This window comes from Daucus carota, chromosome 1, assembly GCF_001625215.2.
Source record: "Daucus carota subsp. sativus chromosome 1, DH1 v3.0, whole genome shotgun sequence".
In the NCBI taxonomy this organism is placed as follows: domain Eukaryota; kingdom Viridiplantae; phylum Streptophyta; class Magnoliopsida; order Apiales; family Apiaceae; genus Daucus; species Daucus carota.
Window position 1 is genome coordinate 89,157 of NC_030381.2, and position 20,695 is coordinate 109,851.

Genomic DNA, 20,695 nt, shown 5'->3' on the forward strand with positions numbered 1-20,695 from the left:
GGTTGAGGGGAATCTTTCAAAACAAAAGGAATTCCTCTCTCCTTTGCACTCTTCTTAAAGGGAGTAATGTTACTAGCCTTACCTACAGATTTGTTATAGTCAAAGCCTATTCCAACAGTTCTCTTGATCTCTTGTTTATCATTAAGTTCTTTGACTATCATGGAGGCATCCTTAAAGGCTTTACATTTCACTTTCTCTTCGTCTAGCTGAAGTCTTAAAGCAATCTCACCTTTCTCTAGAACTTTGACTTTAGCATATTGAAATCCTAAATCCATAGTCAATTGTTCTATTTTAGGTTTTAATACTTTCATCTCATTCATTTTATAAGCATGAATATCTAAGACTAAAGTATCAATTTTAAGATTGGCAGCTTTCAACTTTTTAATAGCATCATCTCTTTCGAGTCCTAATTGCATAAAAAGTTTAGGGCATGTAGGATCTACCTGAAAGCTTCCAGCAGGAGGAGGTGAAGATGATCCAGCATTAGCCATGAGAGCAACATTCCCAATCTGCTCTTCTTCATCACTATCTGTATCATCCCAGCTTTTCCCTTCTGCTAGATATGATTTGCTCTTGAAGCTTTGACTTCCAGAAGTACCATGATGCTTTCTAACCAGTGCATCATACTTCTGCTTCAGCTCATCATACGAATCTTTTCTTTTTCCTTGAACCTTGGGCTGTTTGCATTCAGTTGCAAAGTGTCCAGGTTCACCACAATTGAAGCATTTGAACTTGCTTCTGTCCACCATCCCAGTCTTGTATCCCTTCTGAAACTTACTAACAGTAGGTTTGTATTTATAGGAAGGGTTCTTCCGGAATCTCATGTTTCCAAACTTCTTGGCAAACAGGGATAGAGATTGATCTTCTAACAGTTCCAGCTCTTCCATTGTATAGAACTCATCATCACCACTGGAAGAAGCAGTCTGACCCATCTCAGGTACAACAAACTCCTGAGTGGTTTTAGAAGGAACAACAACATCCTTCTTCTTTTCTTCCAGTACAGGTGACTCAACAACTAGAGCTCTCGAATGGTTCTGTGTTTTACCCCAGCCATATCTCTGTTTACTCTGAACTTGCTCTAGTTCATAAGTCTTCAAAACTCAGTAGAGTCTTTCCAGAGAAATCTCATTCAGATCTCTGCTTTCCCTGATGGCAGTGATTCTGTGTTCCAGATGTTCGGGAAGGGTCAAGAGAAACTTCATGTTGACTTCTTTCTTGTCGTAGAATTTCCCATTCAGATTTAAATTATTTATCAAATTATTAAGTCTGATAAATACTTCTGAAATCCCTTCACCGGGATGAGAACCAAATTGTTCATACTGAGCCATCAGTATCTCTTTCTTGTTTTCCCTAACTTCCTCTGAGCCTTCATTGATAATCTCTAACGTATCCCAGATTTGCTTGGCGTTCGTACAATTAACAACAGCATTGTACATTACTGGATCTAGAGATTCCACCAATATTAGTTGAAGAGCATCATCTAAGTTCATCTGTTCACTCTCTTCATCTGTGTACTCAGAAAGTTCTTTCGGAATGATCTGATGAGGTATTAACACACCATCCTCTTCGTGTGCTAATATGACATTCATCGGAGTAGTAACACCTTTGTCCAAAATCCCGATGTATTTTCTGTTCGCGGTGCGGAGGAATAGGAACATGTGCCTCTTCCATAGGCCAAAGTGTTCCTTGCTGAACGGTGGGATTTTAATGCTACTGATCTTTTGCGTACTCATTTTTTAAAGATTTAAAATGAATAGTGTTTGGATGAGATTTGGATTACTGAAAGAAAAATATTTTAAATCAAAATTAAATTTTTTTTTTAAAAAAATTAATTCGAATTAAAAATATTTGAATTTGAAGTGAATAGTGTTTGGAGAGATTTGGATATTTGATAGAAAAATATTTTAAATCAAAATTAATTTTTGGAATAAAATTAATTCGAATAAAAAATATTTGGACGTTACAGAGTGTGTATAGGATCTGATACGGAAAATGGTATCAACTGCTCTGATGCCAATTGTTAGGTCCAGATACGATTGTAGAAGGGGGGGGTTGAATACAATCGTCACAAAATAATCGCGGCGGAATAATCTGATTGGAGTTTAACTTGTTAATCAGATTTAAATTAATTAATATAACAATTTTTAAGTCGTTATATAATTAATATGGTTCGTTTTAAAGTCCACTAGTTCGTAGAATAAATTCGACAGGAAGTATTCTAACTTAGCGGATTAAAACAACCGAGTGATCAAAGCACAGAAAACTGTGGATTAAACAATAGCAAGTTTAGCACAACTTGAAAGCTTTACAATGCAATGAACATTGAACAAATGAAGTGGTGAAGCCATATTTATAGGCAAACCATTGAACTAATATGACAAAGCTAGGCATGACAACCCTTAGGAAGCTCTATGACAATTACACAAGTGCTATGACAAAAGGTATGACAATTACAAGCATTGTCATGGCACAAATGAGAAGGTATGACAATCTAAGGGAAGGTATGACAATCAGAATGACAATCAGTGGGAAGGTATGACAATTACAAGCATTGTCATGCTGATTTTGAATAGGTATGACATCCGTATGACAAACGGTATGACAATCAGTGGGAAGGTATGACAATCGAAACTTGGAGGCTAAGGCTTGAAGTGGTATGACAAACGGTATGACAATCCAAGGATTTGTCATACCTTGTGACTTCGGTATGACAATGACCCATTGTCATGCCTAAGTCATTCGGTATGACAAACCTTTGGTTTGTCATGCCTCCTGACTAAGGCAGAATGCAAAGTGCGGTATGACAATCAATTAGATTGTCATACCGTGCTCAAAAACCATATTACAATTGATTTTTCCTATATAATTAATTCAATAATTATCCACTTAATTATATTAATTATATAAATTCATAAATTAAATTAATTCGAGTGTGAATTAATTTAATAAATAAATTACATAACTTATATAATTATTTTGAGATGTGGATTAATTAAAAGAATAATTATATTGAGCACAGCTTCAGTAGCAGGTCTTCTGTCTTCCTTTAAAAGATCTGATTCTTTGTCTTGATTGAACGACCACCTATTGTTGATGCAGAATATTTAATCGGAGTAGCTGACACACAAATGTACTGTCTGGTTCATCTGTATCTAGCTGAATCAAATATTCTTTATCAATTAAACATTTGTGAAGTGGCTTGTTCATCGAGTCTTTGTCTTCGTAGTTCTTCTTCATAAGTAGAAATAGTTTGGAATCTTCTGAATAAATAAAGTATTAAAACTTTATACCTTCTGGACTTCTGGACGTGCTACAAAATATTATTTGTACACTGAGGCTTGAACATATTAATGAACTTCTTTCAGTGGTGTGCAGCAGCATCCTAAAATTCTTCAGACATATGATTTTAATAAATCACTTGACGTTCTTCGTACGGATTCCTTCAATAGTGCTTGCTAATTTACTTTCTTTCTTATCAGAGTTGAGTTGATACTCTTAAATACAAATAGGCTTAACATATGCCTTTCAAAGTTTGAGGGAGTCAGAGCAAGCATATCAACATAAAATATCACTTTTTTCTAGAACAAGTGAATGATAAAATCGTGGAGCTGGTGCACTGCCGGATGAAAGAAAATTTTGTAGATATTTTCACAAAGCCGTTAAAACCTGATGGTTTTTAGAAATGAAAATCAAGCTCGGAATGTAAAGTCAAGTTTGAGGGGGACTGTTATAATTTAAACTTTTTGGCATAATATTAAATGAATGAGACGAAACACTTGAAATACGCACGTTATAAGAAATATGGTGGGTAGATCATCATTATGCATGCATCGGTTAAATGATAAGCTTGAAGTATTTTATAAGAGCAAATCCAACAATATTCTAGTTATTGCCTTATAAATATAATAAAAAATAGTGTTCTAGTGATTTAGGACATCATTTTAATGTATTAACTCCAACAACATACTTCATTATTGTGCCTTATTATTAAAATATTAATATATTTGAATTATTACTGGAGGAAAATGAAGAGGATAGAGGAGAGAGACGTATTGAAATGAAAGAAAACTAATTTTTATTGATAGATCTAATGATTTAGAACATGCATAATGGTGACTCAAAAATAAGTAACTTGTTAATAAAAAATAACGGGCTATGTTAATGTGTGTTTTGGTAAAAGAATCAAAAAACAGCTCATTCACGTTCAACAACAATAACCTATATAAAGACCAAGTGTCCACTCATGACATGACAACATATGCCACTAAAAATAAATCCAAATACTATGACGAAAAGTAGTGACATGCTGTGTTATATTGAAAACGGTCTTTCTAATGTGTGCTCAAGAGCACACAATAAGCACTAACTCTCATGAAAATGACTCGTTTTTATTGGTGGAATTGGTGTGCATACTGGGGGCCATCGACATTTATTATTCATCCACCAATCAAAACTTACCATTCTCATAAAAGTTAGTGATTATTGTATGCCCATGGGCACACCATAGAACCATTGAAAATCACTATTGAAAAAAGGAGTAAACTAAGAAGAAGGTAGAGCTATTTCTTTAAGTTTCAATTTATTCCGCCTGAAGCCCGAGACCTCTGTCACTTTATTCATACCTTGATGAGGCTGCCTGCAGCATAATATTAGGTTTCTGGATTACAAATAGTTCATAAATTGCAGTTTGAATGTGCAGTAGTTCTACACGATTAGAAGCTGCCACAACTGGCTTTCGTAAGAGCAAGTCCAAGAGATTCCTTATAACATGTCCTCAGTCATAATTTGAAGCATTTGATGAAAAATGTTGATCCAACAATATCTCAGTGATGCCTTATATCACTAGGACAAGCTCTTTAAGCCTTATTAATAGGGCACCACTCTCCTTGCCCTATCTTATATTTTAATATAAAATCTTATACTCATTCTCTTTCTCTCTCTATTTTGTAATATTGTGCTTTAACGATGAAAGATAATCTTTAATAATAAAATATTAAATATATATTAAAAATAAGGCACATTGTTGGAGCTGAACTTAGATAAACATGTCCTAAAATCATTGGGACATCATATATTATATTATATTTGAGGCTCCAATTAGGACACGGTTGGACTTGCTCTAAATATAGTAATTATAATTCAAACGATTTACAATTCCAGCACCTTGGGATTTATACTGTTCAGATTGAATTGAATGATGACAAACAGTAAAGGTATGTCCAGACCAAATCAATCAATATACTTATATAAAGGAGGAGCGAGGGGCGTGCAGGTGGCGCCTCTCAAATAACTCTGTTCTATTTTTCTAATTTTCTGGAATTTTTGGATTAAATATCACAAATAAAAACTATTTTTTCTTTTGTTTCAGATTAACTGTTATGATATATGTATTGGCATAAATTAATCTGATTCCGTTTCTGATTATTTATGGAATATAGTAGCTTGCAAGTTTTTTAATCAAATTAATCTGATTCTGTTTCAGATTATTTATGGAATATAGTAGCTTGCAAGTTTTTTAATCTGATTCTATTTTAGATTTTGTTTCAGATTAATTGATATAATATATATCTTGGCATAAATTAATCTGATTCTGTTTCAGATTATTTATGGAATATAGTAGCTTGTAAGTTTTTTAATCGGCATCTGTTTCAGATTATTTAATTATGGAAAAGAGTAGGACACAAGTCTCTCTGCACCTATAAATACCCCTATAGCTAGGTTGTAGGGTTTTGGATCATCTAAACACAACTACTCTACCACAACCCTACTCGCTGGTGGTGCCGTTCTTATGCAATGACATCGTAAACCCGTTTTATCATGAGAAGCTATGGTTCTACACATACGGTGAGGGGGCGAATACGTTTTATAAACAATTTTTCTTTGCCTATTTATATTCTCCATCAAAATAATAATGAGTTACACTATGATAAAAGTAAGAGTTTGTCGGATGTGGGAGTAGACTGTTATCTCATGAATTTAAACTGATGTTTTGCGGACAACCAATCCAAAGAATTTGGAGGAAGGAATCACTAATATACACCTGCATGGATTGGAATTGATACGTCCCGACATGATTAATGGTCGTAAAACTAAACATAATGTTTATCTCTATTTAAACTGGGGATGGTTTCGAAGTTGCATCTCAATATCTTTTTGATTTTTACGCACTTATGTTCTTGCAAACTTACTGTTTGTTTTATTGGTCAATCAATGTATATGACTAGATGTCATCAATCAATTTTGTTAAAGAGCCGTACTTTTTACATGTAGGGCATGGTGTATACATTTTATAAACAATTTTTCTTTGCCTATTTATATTCTCCATCTAATATAATAATGAGTTTCACTATGATAAAAGTAAGAGTTTGTCGGATGTGGGAGTAGACTGCTATCTCATGAATTTAAACTGATGTTTTTGCGGACAACCAATCCAAAGAATTTGGAGGAAGGAATCACTAATATACACTTGCATGGATTGGAATTGATACGTCCCGACATGATTAATGGTCGTAAAACTAAACATAATGTTTATCTCTATTTAAAATGGGGATGGTTTCGAAGTTCTATCTCAATATCTTTTTGATTTTTACGCACTTATGTTCTTGCAAACTTACTGTTTGTTTTATTGGTCAATCAATGTATATGACTAAATGTCATCAATCAATTTTGTTACAGAGCCGTACTTTTTACATGTAGGGCATGGTGTGTATGTCTAAGAAATAGTGTTTGGAAATTAATGTCAATGTTAGTGAAAAACATGATTACTTTTAAAAAATTACAACTAAAATTAAGATTCGTCATGCTTTAAATCGGTAATTATATGTAGAATTAATTTTCATTTATTTTGCTCATGAATTATAGTCCAATTTTTAATTTTATATAATAATATTGGTATTGCATCGAGATGTTTGTAATATAAAATTTATTTTATTATATAAATATTAATTTTGAATGATTAATATAATTTTTATAGACTGTCAAAAATTTATTTTATGTTATGAATATTAATTTTGAATCATTAATATAATTTTTATAGGCCTCCACAACGCGCGACTTCTCAACTAGTATACTTATATAAAGGAGAAGCGAGGGGCGTGTAGGTGACGCCTCTCAGATAGCTCTGTGCAATTTTTCTAATTTTCTGGAATTTTTGGATGAAAACTATCAAAAATAAAAATTCATTTTTTTTGTTTCCGATTAATTGATATGGTATATATCTTGGCATAAATTAATCTGATTGGTGGCGCCTCTCAGATAGCTCCGTTCAATTTTTCTGATTTTCTGGAATTTTTATATGAAACTATCAAAAATAAAAACTCCTTTTTTTTGTTTCAGATTAATTGGTATGGTATATATCTTGGCATAAATTAATCTGATTCTGATTCAAATTATTTATGAAATATAGTAGTTTACAAGTTTTTTAATCTCATTCTGTTTCAGATTATTTGCGAGGGGCGTGTAGGTGGCGCCTCTCAGATAGCTCCGTTCTATTTTTCTATTTTTTTGGAATTTTTGGATGAAAAATAGCAAAAATAAAAACTCTTTTTTTTATTTCAGATTAATTGATATGGTATATATCTTGGCATAAATTAATTTGATTCTATTTCAGATTATTTATGGAATATAGTAGTTTGCAAATTTTTTAATCTGATTCTATTTCAGATTATTTAATTATGGAAAAGAGTAGCACACAAGTCTCTCTGCACCTATAAATATCCCTATATCCTGTAGGGTTTTGGATCATCTAAACACAACATTCTCTCTCTAAATACCACAACCCTACGAATCGCCACCTACACGCCCCTCGCTTCTACTTTATATAAGTATATTGTTACAATATGATTGATGTTTTGAATTGCGATTGAGATGGTTGATTGACAAGAGCAAGAGTTTGTCGGATGCGGGAGTAAACTGCTATCTCATGAATTCAAATTGATATTTTTGCGAACAACCAATTCAAAAAAATTGGAAGAAGAGGTCAATAATATACACCTGTATGGATTGGAATTCATACGTCCCAACATGATTAATGTTCGTATAACTAGAACATGATGTTTATCCCTATTAAAAACTGGGGATGGTTTCGGAATTGCATCTCAATATCTTTTTGACTTTTACGCATTTATGTTCTTGCAAGCTTATTTTATTGGTCAATCAATGTATATGGCTAGATGTCATCAATCAGTTCTATTAAAGAGCTGTATGTTTTTTACATGGAGGGCATGGTGTATATGTCTAAGAAGTAGTGTTTGGAAATTAATGATAATGTTAGTGAAAAACATGATTACTTTAAAAAAAACACAACTAAATTAAGATCCGTCATGCTTTAAATCGTTAATTATATGTGGAAATTTATTTTCATTTTTCCACTCATGAATTATAATCCAATTTTTTAATTTTATATATTAATATTGGTACTGCATCGAGATGTTTACAATATTACATTTATTTTATTCTCCAAATATGAATTTTGAATCATTAATATAATTTTTATAGACTGCCATACATTTATTTTATCTTACAAATACTAATTTTGAATCATTAATATAATTTTTATAGGCCGCCGCAACGCGCGGCTTCTCAACTAGTCACTGAATAAAATTTAACAATATACCCATCTCCTATTTCACCAAAAAGAACGATTTAAATTTTTAAAAAATTGACTCATCATTGTGGAGTGAATGGAATGGAGGGAGAATGAAATGAATTTTGTACTCTAAAATGGTGTTGATAAAAAAACATGTACATAATTTTCATTCCTTCGATCATTCCAATCTTACGATTTTAACTATATAACTCTAATCCACATGTTTTGGAAAGAATGTTCATTCCATTTTAACATCATTTTTCTTCACAATCTTTCTCACAAAAAATTTAACTACATTCATATTTTGTCATTATTATTTCATAATTTCTTCTTTTTCCTTAAAACTTCTATATAATTTTCATTTCATTCTCCTCTCATTCCTTTCCATGAAGTGAACACAGCCTTATGTTGTGTTTGGTTGGGGTGAATGGAATGGAATGAATAAAAGTAAAAGAAAATAATAGAATGCAAGAGGGAGGACTTTGAAAAAAAATAAGTGAGTGCAAAGTTTGTATGATAAGATTTAGGTAGAAAATAGGTATGATAAGGAATGGAGCATTCCTTCACAAAATGGAAGGTTTGAGCTCTAGTTAAGTGTGATAGGAATGGAAATATGGAATGATGGAAGAAATGAAATTATTATACATTCAACTAAATTATAGTTCAAATCTCATTCCATTCACTCCATTTTCATTCACCCCAACCAAACACAGCACTAGTCCTTTTAATACCACCTCGTGGGCGTTGTGTGTGTATCTGACAGTTTGCTTGATTTTTGTCGTAAATTTTATATGATAAATTACAACTGTATATTACTCCCTAGTCCCTCCGTCCCCTCGATTGTTTACATCGAAATTTACTATCTAAATTTTTAACTTTTTTCTTACGAATAAATATTTACTATCTAAATTTTTATATGAAAAATAAAAATTTTAAAAAAATATTATGAAACTATGTTATATATACGTTTTAAAATACGTGTCGAGTAATAAAAAAATATAAAAAAACGAGAGGTCCGGGAGTATAGGTGGACATCAGTCTACTCATTGAGTGTAATCAGCCAAATAGGCGCAGGCGCACTTGTACTTGGACCTAATTTCTCAAAGGACACATTCATTGTTCAAGATCGGCTAATCACTCAACACTTGGTTCTATATAGAAAATAAATACTCCCTCTGTCCCAATCAATTGTATACGTTTCTTTTTCACTGCTCGACACGCTTTTTAAGACACTTATAAAACATAGTTCTACAACTTATTTTTAAGATTTTCTTTTTTTGTATAAAAGTATAAATGTTATACTTTTATATAGAAAAAGAAAATTTTAAAAATAATTTACAGAGGAATTTGGTAATCAACAAAGATGAGGTTCATGGCCGGAATCAAGATCCGTGACGGTGGTTTTGGTCGCCGGAGAGTGGTGGTTGTTTGTTTTAGGGGGTGGCTGAGATTAGGGTTTTGAGTTGGTCTCACGTGCTCTCAACTCATGATCCCCCAATGTGCCTACGTACCCCTATATTTATAGGGGATCAAGCCGTACGTAGTTCTATTACCAAGACTCCTAGTTTGATCAGGACTAGAACTCTTGGGGATAAGACCAACCCGGAGGTGGTGACTTATCTCTTAGACGTCCAACGCCTTCAGAGTCCTACTCCAGTTAGAATTAAGCCTTGAGGCCAACTACCTCAGACTCCTAGTCCAAGTACATCACGGATACGGCATCATCCCCACTACGAGAGATGACACTAACCGCTACTTTTCGTAGCATGGAGGAGACGTCTGGTAGAGCCGTGACCAATTCCCTGAGGTGTAGGGCGCGCCCTTCCCCCTTAGTGAAGGTTCTCACTAAGAGGTCAGGCAAGTAAGGAGCCAAGTTACACGATCGTCTCAGTCCCCCAATGAGGGCTAACTCACCAGAATACAGGACCCAGACATATGATCGGCCTTCATGTCACCCCTGAGGGCCTTCTACAACCGTGATCACCCCAAGCCCCCGCACGAGGACAACCCGGCAGATAGCAGGATTGGGGATTATAGATCACGCCCGGTCGTAACCCGGGAACTACCAGATGAGCCTGATAACTTCCAGATGAGCCTGGCACTAGTCTTCATATCCCTCAGAAGGGTCGTCATATACCCTGGAGGGGTAGGTCTTCATATCCCCCGGAGGGATAAGTCTTCGTATCCCTCGGAAGGGTCGTCACTGAGACTCACTCATCCTCTCACACAATGCGTCCACATGTGGGCGCGACCCCTGAGGGCGCGCCCTTTGTCTTCGCTGTCTTGTCCCATTAGTCGTTTCAACAACAGGTCAGACATGTCTTCTAATATCCGAAGGCCGCGCCCAGGGGATCGTCCCGCTAAGGGCGCGCCCTTGGTCTTCATCTTATGGTCCATTTCTTACAAGGACCGCGACCCTCGGTCACCTCCGAAGAGGGCGCGCCCTCCTCCAACACCATGACCAATTTTGGTCATAACAGGGTGGACGGAGGGTCGGTCGCGTCTTTCCATCAACATTCTCAAGTGAGGCGTCCCTCCTTGTGACTCGGAGGACGCGTCTTCTTCACGCAACATCGGCGGATTAGTCACGCCACGGAGGGCTGCGCCCTTCCGTTCAGATTGGTGTCTTCAAGGGTCGGTCGCGTCCCTCATTTGTAAGTAGGAGGGCGCGTCCCGATACCTCTTATAGGACTCTTAGCCCAATTCATGTCTTACTTAGTTAAACTAAGTACATACCCGGCCAACAAGGACCTAGCCAAATCTGGCTATAACAGTTACCACAACGGAAGCAGAGAGAGATCCCAAATTGTAGGGATAAAAGGAAGCCTAGAGATGCCATAATGAATAAAAAGACCAATCTGCATAGAGTGCAGGACAAGATTAGATAAAATACATAATAATTTTTCATAAGAGTATAATCAGTGAAAATGTGTTAACGCCAGAATGGCGCGAACAAATAAATAATTGATGAACAAACACATATTGATATAATCGCTAATCTTTCATGAGAGGAAAGAATAAGTATGCCACAAAACTCACAATCAAAGCACGTCGACGAATTTTGACTACTTTTTTATCTCAGAAAGGATCACGTTACAGCTTGACATATAAAAAATAATTACACGAGCATGAAACTTCTCACAGGCTTCCTGTGCTGCGATGCTTGCAGAGGAATTATACATAAATCAGAGCTTAAGAATAGGGCATATTTATAATATTTGAATAAAGAAGGATATATTGATAATTGTAATGGGATATAATTAACAAATTCCATTATTTGGCTTAAGCTGAGACCGCAGGCACTTACATTATATTTTTTGTTGTTATGCATGAAAATGTTTCATCAAAGATAAAATGTATGAGGAAAAGAGTAGCTCATGCAATCTTTAGGTTTCTTGCTTGATCATTAGTTGTCAATGTTGCAGCTAAAACAAATCGGTGATTGGCAGCTTTCCATGTTAAACTCGCAGGAGTCTGCATCAGAAATTTGTAGTGCAAGATTTGAGTCACTTGTTTGTATCAGCTTGACATGCAGGCCTCTGCATTATAAATTTATATAAGATTTAAGCAACACTTTGGTTCTCTGTTAAATTTTCTTCAGCTCATGAATTTCACTCTTTCTTGTGTGATAGCCATAATCAAATCAAGAAAAGAGGTTCATGTGTAAGAGTAAATGAGATCCTTTTATGAGGTGGAATGTGGGATTGCACAAAAACACAGTTCAGTGCTATTACAATGCTGCGATGCTTAACTTCCTTTTCTACTGGAGTTCATATATTTTGCTTTAGTCTTGCTTATTTGGGATAAAAATTGTAAAAACAGTTAGGAGTTGCCTCAATTTGCAACCAGGTTGCATTCCAAGTGTAGCCAGATGCTTGGATTCAATGTTGGCATCTACGAAGTTTTTCCTTTTATAAAGTTTGTTGGAATGTGAGTTTCTTCAGTTTTATTAACTGATCTGTTTGTTTTATGACTGGATATCGCAATTCCCTGGAAAGCTTAAACTGATTGATTTCTACCACAGAGATGGTTAAACAGAGGGGAGTAGGAATTACACATCTGAAGCAGAGATGAAACTAGCAGCCATAACAAAAATTATGCAAAATGCTGCTCCTTGATTGATAATATATATGTCTAATCCTAGCTATTACAAACAAAATAGAAGTACCAACAAAAGTCCTCCCAGTAACAATTTTATTACTTTAAATGCACCGTTGCTTCCCACTTAGACATTCCTCGTAGTCTTTCTCGCCCTAATTCATCCTCTGCTAGGGACAAGACTGCTCTTGTGTTTCAACAGGCCATAAGTCGGACAAATCGGGAGAAGAAAAGTCCAAAATCACATCATCTAACCTGTCCCAAGCTTTGTCTCCAGCAGGGATTATCTTCTTTGAGAACCTCCCATGGCATCAGATCATCATCGTAAATCTCCAACCGTGTCATTAGATGATTGCATTGGAGTGGCCTTCCCTCGTTTTTTTTCTGTCAGGTAATATGTAACAAGTTGTTCATCAGAGGGGTCGAAACAAACCCCTGGTATCTTCAAACATTCACATTGGCAGCCTTCTCTTTCCAATATTCTTCCTTTGAAGAAATATTTCTTCACAATAATACACTATATATCTTAGGTTTAATATGTCTGGTGTCTAGCATCTAGATTTTTAAACGTATGATGAAGCAGCAAGTAGGGTTTGTGATTATATATCCCTTGCCTAACAAATTACTTGTTTCTGAAGTTATCCAAGCTTAATATTTAGGCTGACGGCCTGACCTTACTATAACTAATATGGGGTTTTTTAAAGACAAATAATAATAATTTCACATAAAAACCAGCCATCTCAGATCCCGGATTCTATTTGAGATTTACCGCATCTCAGAGTTATACAATTCTATGAAAACCAGCTCGACCCATTACTCCAACTCTTGTCTGTAAAGTTTTTAGTAGCTTTTCGTACGAGTGAAAACCTTGTGACGGGTCCTTTATCGGACAATATATGTGCTGGTGGCTTCCTTGAAAAGTTCACTGTATGAAACAACCGATTCACAGGCCCTGTAAAAGCATGAACTAAAGATGGAACAAGTCACCAGGACCAAAAATGCTGCTAGGAAGGACACTGATCAGGAGCCGGTTAACACCATTTGATTTGATAACTAGTGCCTTCCCATCAGCTTTAGTATATAATCAACTGACACTTTGATCCCTGTGCAGTTTACATCTGAAGTTCATGGCAATAATCAAATAAGCTATACAGTAGTTTAGAATATTGTTCACAGAATCTAGAAGTGTAATATAAATGTCAATTCCGCATTGACTTTATGTTAAGCCATAGATTTTTTGTGTTTTGATTATCATACACAACCAAAGCTAGTTCATGTTAGACATATCTTAATTCCAGGTCTTTCCAATTTCCATCAATGGCCGAACTTCAACACACTTTCTTCTGAGATATGAAATTAAACAGAGGGAGAAAGAAAACATATAAATAATTAGAGGGGTCTTAAAATAATTCTAGGTAAAATAAGTCTTTTCTCTCCATAAGAGAACCATGGTGTGAAATCTATGGTGCTGTTTGGATTAAGGTTGGGATTGGGAATCAGGAATGGGAATGGAGGGTATGGGAATGGGGGTTAACGGGAATGAGAATAATATGGAAACCCAGGGGTGGGAACTGGGAAGGGTATGATTTAACCACCTAAAAGGATTGAGGTTCCCATTCCATAGCACCAAATAGCTAATCCAAACACCTGTGCATGGGATTGAGGTTCCGATTCCCGTTAACCGGGCTCATTAACCATGAACCAAACACCCCCTGTGAATATTTCAAGATCACCCAACTATAAAAACATGTATGGCCTTTGGCTATAGGTAGACAAAATTATTATGCAAAATAATTTCACAGTAAAGATTCCATTCAAGATTTACTTGCTGACAAAATTTGTATTTTGTCATATAGATAAATGTAAACATGTAAATACTGTATTACCCTTCTTGGCTGTATAATTATTTGAACAATTCATAGGTCCCCTCCCTTGCATCTTTAGAAACTTAAAGTTTTCTTCTTGATTTCATTGGGACTGGAGTAATCTAGATAAACTAAAAGGAAGATCTGATGTTATCATTTTGGAACATAGAGGGTATTACTTAGAGATTTGAGAAATTTATCTTATGATTAAAGAGATACTGCCAAAGTATAATATTAATAGAAAAGATCTTAAGCAAGCACAGCTCTGCATTGATAGGATATTATTCAGTATTCATACTCCAGCATTGACTTGTATATAGTAGGTCTTCCTTTAGATCCTTTCAGATCCTTCTTTTTTTGTCTTGCTAGCTCTGGGGTCAACTCCATTTGTTTCAGTTTTTTAAATTGAAATAAATAATAAAATAGAGGTCGGCTAGCTTTATTTTTCATCAACTCTAGATATTATTGCTTCTGTTCTGCTGGTTAATTTCCATGTACATGTAGAAAACAAAGTCAAATAATTGACTCCAAAAAAGCCAGCAGTTTTTTTCTGACTTGTCCACCACAACTCTCCAAAGAATCAAACAAAAATTTCTTCATTCATAGTACTTTATAATTGCTTGCTATATCATGTGGCCCTAACCTCTCCCAGAAGACCATCTTAACAACCAATGACTTCCAATAGAGTCTAGCACAAGAAAAAAGATCATCTTTCACCCCATATTTTCTTTTCTTTTCTGGTCTAATTTATTCTCCTTGAGTTCCCCCCACACAGAAATTTATATTTTCTATTATTGTTTATTGTAACATACCTAAAGTAATGCCTCTTAGCAATAAGAAACTCTCATTAATCCTAGCATTCATCAACTTTTTCCTGCTTGCATGTAGTGAACAACTCAACGCTTCTTCTGGTATTCCTCCAGTCGCATACCAGGCAAAGGCTCTATTAGCATGGAAAGCAGGTTTCGACAACCAGAGCCAATCTGTCGTGGCGTCGTGGAAAGGAAATAGTCCATGCAGTAAGTGGATTGGTATTAGTTGCAGCAGAGGCGGAAATGTGATACGTATAAGCCTTACTAGTTATGGTTTAAGAGGTAAGCTTCATGATCTCAATTTTTCATCTTTGCCTAATCTTTTAAAGATTGACCTGTTCAACAATTCGATATATGGGACAATCCCACAAGAGATAGGAAAACTGAAGTATCTGATGTATCTTGAATTGGCAAGAAATGGTCTCACTGGTAAGATCCCGGATTCTGTTGGAGATTTACGGAATCTCAGAGTTATACAGCTCTATGAAAATCAGTTATCTGGACACATTCCTCCAACTCTTGGAAATCTGACAATGCTCGACAGTTTGTTCCTACATTTGAACTTTTTGTCCGGTTCAATTCCATCTGAACTTGGAAAACTTAAGAACCTAGCCTACCTGAGATTGTCGAGTAATAATCTCACCGGTACTCTGCCACTAGAATTTAATAATCTCACGCGTTTAGTAGCTTTCCGTATGAGTGAAAACCTTCTGACAGGTCCTTTACCAGACAATATCTGCGCTGGTGGTTTGCTTGAAAAGTTCACTGTACCAAACAATCGGTTCACAGGCCCGGTTCCAAGAAGCTTAAAAAATTGTACTAGCTTATATAGGCTTAGGCTTGATGGGAATCAACTTACTGGAGACATCTCTGAAGCTTTTGGTGTATACCCACATTTAAATTATGTTGATTTGAGCCGCAATAAGTTTTATGGCAAGGTATCTTCAAATTGGGGGCTCTGCAAGAACCTGACTAGCCTTAGGATATCTGATAATAATATGTCTGGACAGATATCACCTGAGCTGGGAAAGGCTACTCTTCTAGTTGAACTCGACCTCTCACGGAACCATTTAGTTGGGGGTATTCCAAACAGTTTAGCAAATCTAGCTTCACTGCTTGAGCTTTTATTGCACGATAACAAGCTTTCTGGTGATATCCCTCCAGACATTGCCAAACTCCCAAATTTAGCCAATCTTAATTTGGGAAACAATAATCTGAGTGGCTTGATTCCAAAAAACCTAGCAATGTGCAGACATTTGTTGAACTTGAACTTGAGCCAGAATTGCATAAGAGGGCGTATTCCTTCTGAAATTGGGAGTCTACAGTCTCTGCAATATCTTGATCTTAGTTGGAATTTGCTTACTGGTGAGGTGCCAAAAGTGCTTGGAGGACTAAGAAGTTTAGAGACATTGAATATTTCGCATAATGAGCTCAATGGTTCTATAAAATCAACTTTTGAGCTAATGCAAAGTCTAATCTCTGTAGATATATCCTACAACCAACTTGAAGGTCCTCTTCCTGACACGAAAGCCTTTCGAGAGGCTCCAGTAGCTGCACTGGAAAAAAACAAAGGGTTGTGTGGCAATATAATTGGCTTGGACAAATGCCCAGGCATACAACATGATGAAGGAAAGCAGAAACAACACAGAAAACTTTTCATATTGATATTGCTTTCTTTGTTGGCTGTTCCTATTTTTCTATACATCTCGGCATTGATCGTGTATTACCTTCATCACAGAGCCCGGAACTTAAAAACTAAGGCAACCATTGAGGACACAAATTTGTTTACAATATGGAGCTATGACTCGAAGATCGTATATGAAGAGATAGTGAGAGCCACAGACAACTTCAATGCAGACCACTGCATCGGGACAGGAGGCTCTGGAAGTGTTTATAAGGCACATTTTCCAAGTGGCCAGAATTGGGCTATCAAGAGACTTCATGCACCAGAAGACGAGATGTTGCCTGATCTGAAGAGTTTCACAAATGAAATCCGCACCTTGACTTCCATCAAGCATCGTAACATTGTGAAGCTTTATGGATTCTGTTCCAAACCACAGCAGTCTTTTTTAATTTACGAGTTCTTGGAAAGAGGGAGCCTTTCAAACATACTGAACAATCAGAAAATTGCAGCAAATTTTGAGTGGATTCAGCGACTAAATGTCATAAAAGATGTAGTCAGCGGATTATCCTATATGCATCATGATTGCAAGCCTTCAATAATACACCGCGATTTATCAAGCAAGAACATTCTTCTGGACTCCAATTCTGTGGCTCATATCTCTGATTTTGGCACAGCAAGATTTTTGAAGCCCAACTCTTCTAACTGGACATCATTTGCAGGAACTTATGGGTATTCTGCTCCTGGTATGTATATCATTGTAATTTATCTAACTCTGAACATCTTAAATCATTTGGCTCCACTATCTTAAGTTAGTCATCTGATTGGGTGCTTGCAGAACTTGCTTACACAATGAATGTTGACGAGAAATGTGATGTCTATAGCTTTGGAATTTTGGCGATGGAAGTGATTATGGGGAGGCATCCAGGCGATCTTGTTTCATCCTTATCAACCTCATCAGCGCGGAGTTTTCAGTCAAGTGTTGATGAAACTCTCGTCAAGGATGTTGTGGATCAGCGTCTCCCATCTCCAAAAACTCATGTGGCGGAAGAAATGGTCTACATTATAAAGATTGCATTGGCATGCTTGCATCTTATTCCACAATGTCGGCCAACATTTAGACAAGTATCTCTTCAGCTATCGAAACGAAGGCCACCCCTGCAAACTGCATTCCACATGATTACTTTGAGCCAACTGCTTGACCCCAGACGCGATCAGTCATTGCATTGATCCCTCTCCAAGTCCATTTGAGTCAGCAAATTTTGTCTAGACCTGGACAGGCTTAATGCATACTTCTCACGTGAATTGAAATGCAAATATCTTGTTTACATAAATTTAAGATCTATAAGAACTACACTGTGATTATGTGCATCTGACCTCTAAATGCGGGAAATTTCTCATACCAGAGGAATAAGAAATGAAGATATGCTTAAGCTTAGTTTCAAGAAATAGTGATTATATGTATTATGTTACCAGGGTCATCATATTGATTTTTTGAATATTTCATTCTTTGCCAAGGCTCTAATAGACAGCAACGGAAACAAAACTAAATATATGGCGACATGGTGTATGTGTGGCAGCCGGGGAGGGCTCTCTAGATGAAGCAGTTTAAACTTGTCAAGTTAATTCATCTCTCTCAAGCACCCAAGCAAACATCTAAGGCTTAGAATTTAGATTTCAGATGCTCTGAAAATGGCCATAGAACACAAAACAATAATGTATAAAATATTTTTTTTTTTTTGACAGAGTAATGTATAAAATATTTGTGTTACATAATAACTAGTAATTTTGCCCGTGCTTGGCACACGGTATCTTACATAATTATATTTCATTTGTTTATTAAATTCGTAAATTTATTTATTATATGTGTTTATGTTTTTTTTCTAATCTTATAACATGTCTTTGTCTCCAATAAATTATTATAGTAATGTATTGAAACATATATTGTATCATTGATCATACAAATAAATCTAATAAGGATTTATTTTTAGAATAATAGTTATATTTTTATAAATAGTTGTTAAGTCTACGGTCCTATGTTGTGTTGATATTTTATGTTATTTTTTGTTATTTTATACTACATGTTCGACCGTCACTTGTAAATTAATAAAATATATGGGAATGTAACTCACTCAAAACTTAAAATTGTAAAACAAAAATAAGCAGCTAGCCAGCTGCAAATCAAGCAGGTGAAAGAAAGTTACAGTACAAAATCGTGTCACAATCATTTTATTTATTAAATTCTACTTCCTCTTGCTAGTTGTTATTTCAAGTCATATAATTTAAGTTTCATGATTGTCGAAATACTTCACCAATTTCACCTTTTTGGTAGCTGATTTGGATGTTTATTATGTGTCAAAACTTTAAGATAGATGAACAAAATTTTGTGAAGAAAAACAAACAGTAGGTGACGTAAAAATGATTGAATAAGAATGTTATGATAAGTTTAAGATGATAAATAACTTTTCTCAAGATCTAACAAAAAATTATCGTAGTAAACTGGTTTTTTTTAAGAAAACAAGATAATTTAATAAATAATAGTCATACGGCATCTACGAGAATGATCGAGTCGAACAAATATAGAAAAAATTATGTTATTTTACACTAACTATAAGAAAGATTGTAGAAGGGAGGGTTGAATACAATCTTTTACAAATTAAAAGATTCAAGAACAAGAACACTTAAAAACAATAAATCAGAAAAACACCAAGTATTAAAAATACGGGTGGATTGATTGATCCACCCGTGAGATTTTATGTAGAAGGGGGCTGTGACTCCACATTTACTGGAGTCACATCAAGCTGACTTTGAGAAATAGAAGGCATAAAATCAATGATTTTAGCCTGAGAAGTGTGTGCAGAGTGCTTAGATTTATCACCATTGAGCTTCTTCCTCCCATAGGCTTTTATGGGTGATTGAGTGTCCCTCCCCCTCTTTTGTTGTGTCCCTGGATGGGGACTTTTTTCAATAGCAACATCCTTTTGGGAGGATGCTGCTAGGGATGAGCTTGTTTCCTTATTAATCTCTACAGTCTTTTGGGAGACTGCAGAGTGGCTAGGCTGGTTATCACTCACCTCTCCAACCTTATTCTTGGGGCTTCTTTGATGTTCACCCTGTCCCTCCCCCTCACAACCACCAATCACACTCCCCTCAGGTGTGTGTTTCTTGGTTTTTACAACAGGTGCCTTTTGGGAGACACCTGACATTTGTTTCTTTAACTTGGATTTTGATGGTGGTGCCACTTGGGAAGGCTGCTGTGGGTCATTACCAACAGCCATTGTGACAGAAGGCAAAGAAATAGGTGGTTGAGTAAGAGTTGAGGGAAAACCAAATACCTGTTTTTCTTTACCAGCTTCCATGATTGGCAGATAGACCACCTCTTGAGAGGGGTAAAAGTTCATCCTTGAGAGGTCTTTAAACACTCTCTTTTCCTGCACAAAACTTGGAAGCTTGGCTTCCTGTTTAGTGATAACTAGCTTCTCATTCACATGATTGGCTAGCATCATGAGGAACCTAACATAATATATGTTCTTAGGTCTATCAGTTTTATCACCTAATTTCTCCCCAATTTCTTGGATCATCAAACCACCAAAATTAAAGTACTCATTTGTCAAGAACATATAAAGCATTTTCAAAATTTGGGAAGTAATAGCATCAAATTTACTAATTTTGCCATAAATAGCTTTAACAAATGCATCACACAAATAACTCC

General features: G+C 35.7%; 1 protein-coding gene across 1 annotated transcript; it reads left to right on the forward strand.

Moving 5' to 3' along the window:
- The first annotated feature begins 15,185 nt into the window (after positions 1-15,185).
- Positions 15,186-18,660, forward strand: LOC108204847 (MDIS1-interacting receptor like kinase 2). The gene is made up of 2 exons (XM_017374489.2): positions 15,186-17,729; positions 17,822-18,660. Exons 1-2 carry the CDS (start codon positions 15,371-15,373, stop codon positions 18,211-18,213), a joined length of 2,751 nt encoding a protein of 916 aa, XP_017229978.1. The 5' UTR covers positions 15,186-15,370; the 3' UTR covers positions 18,214-18,660.
- The last annotated feature ends 2,035 nt before the right edge of the window (positions 18,661-20,695 follow it).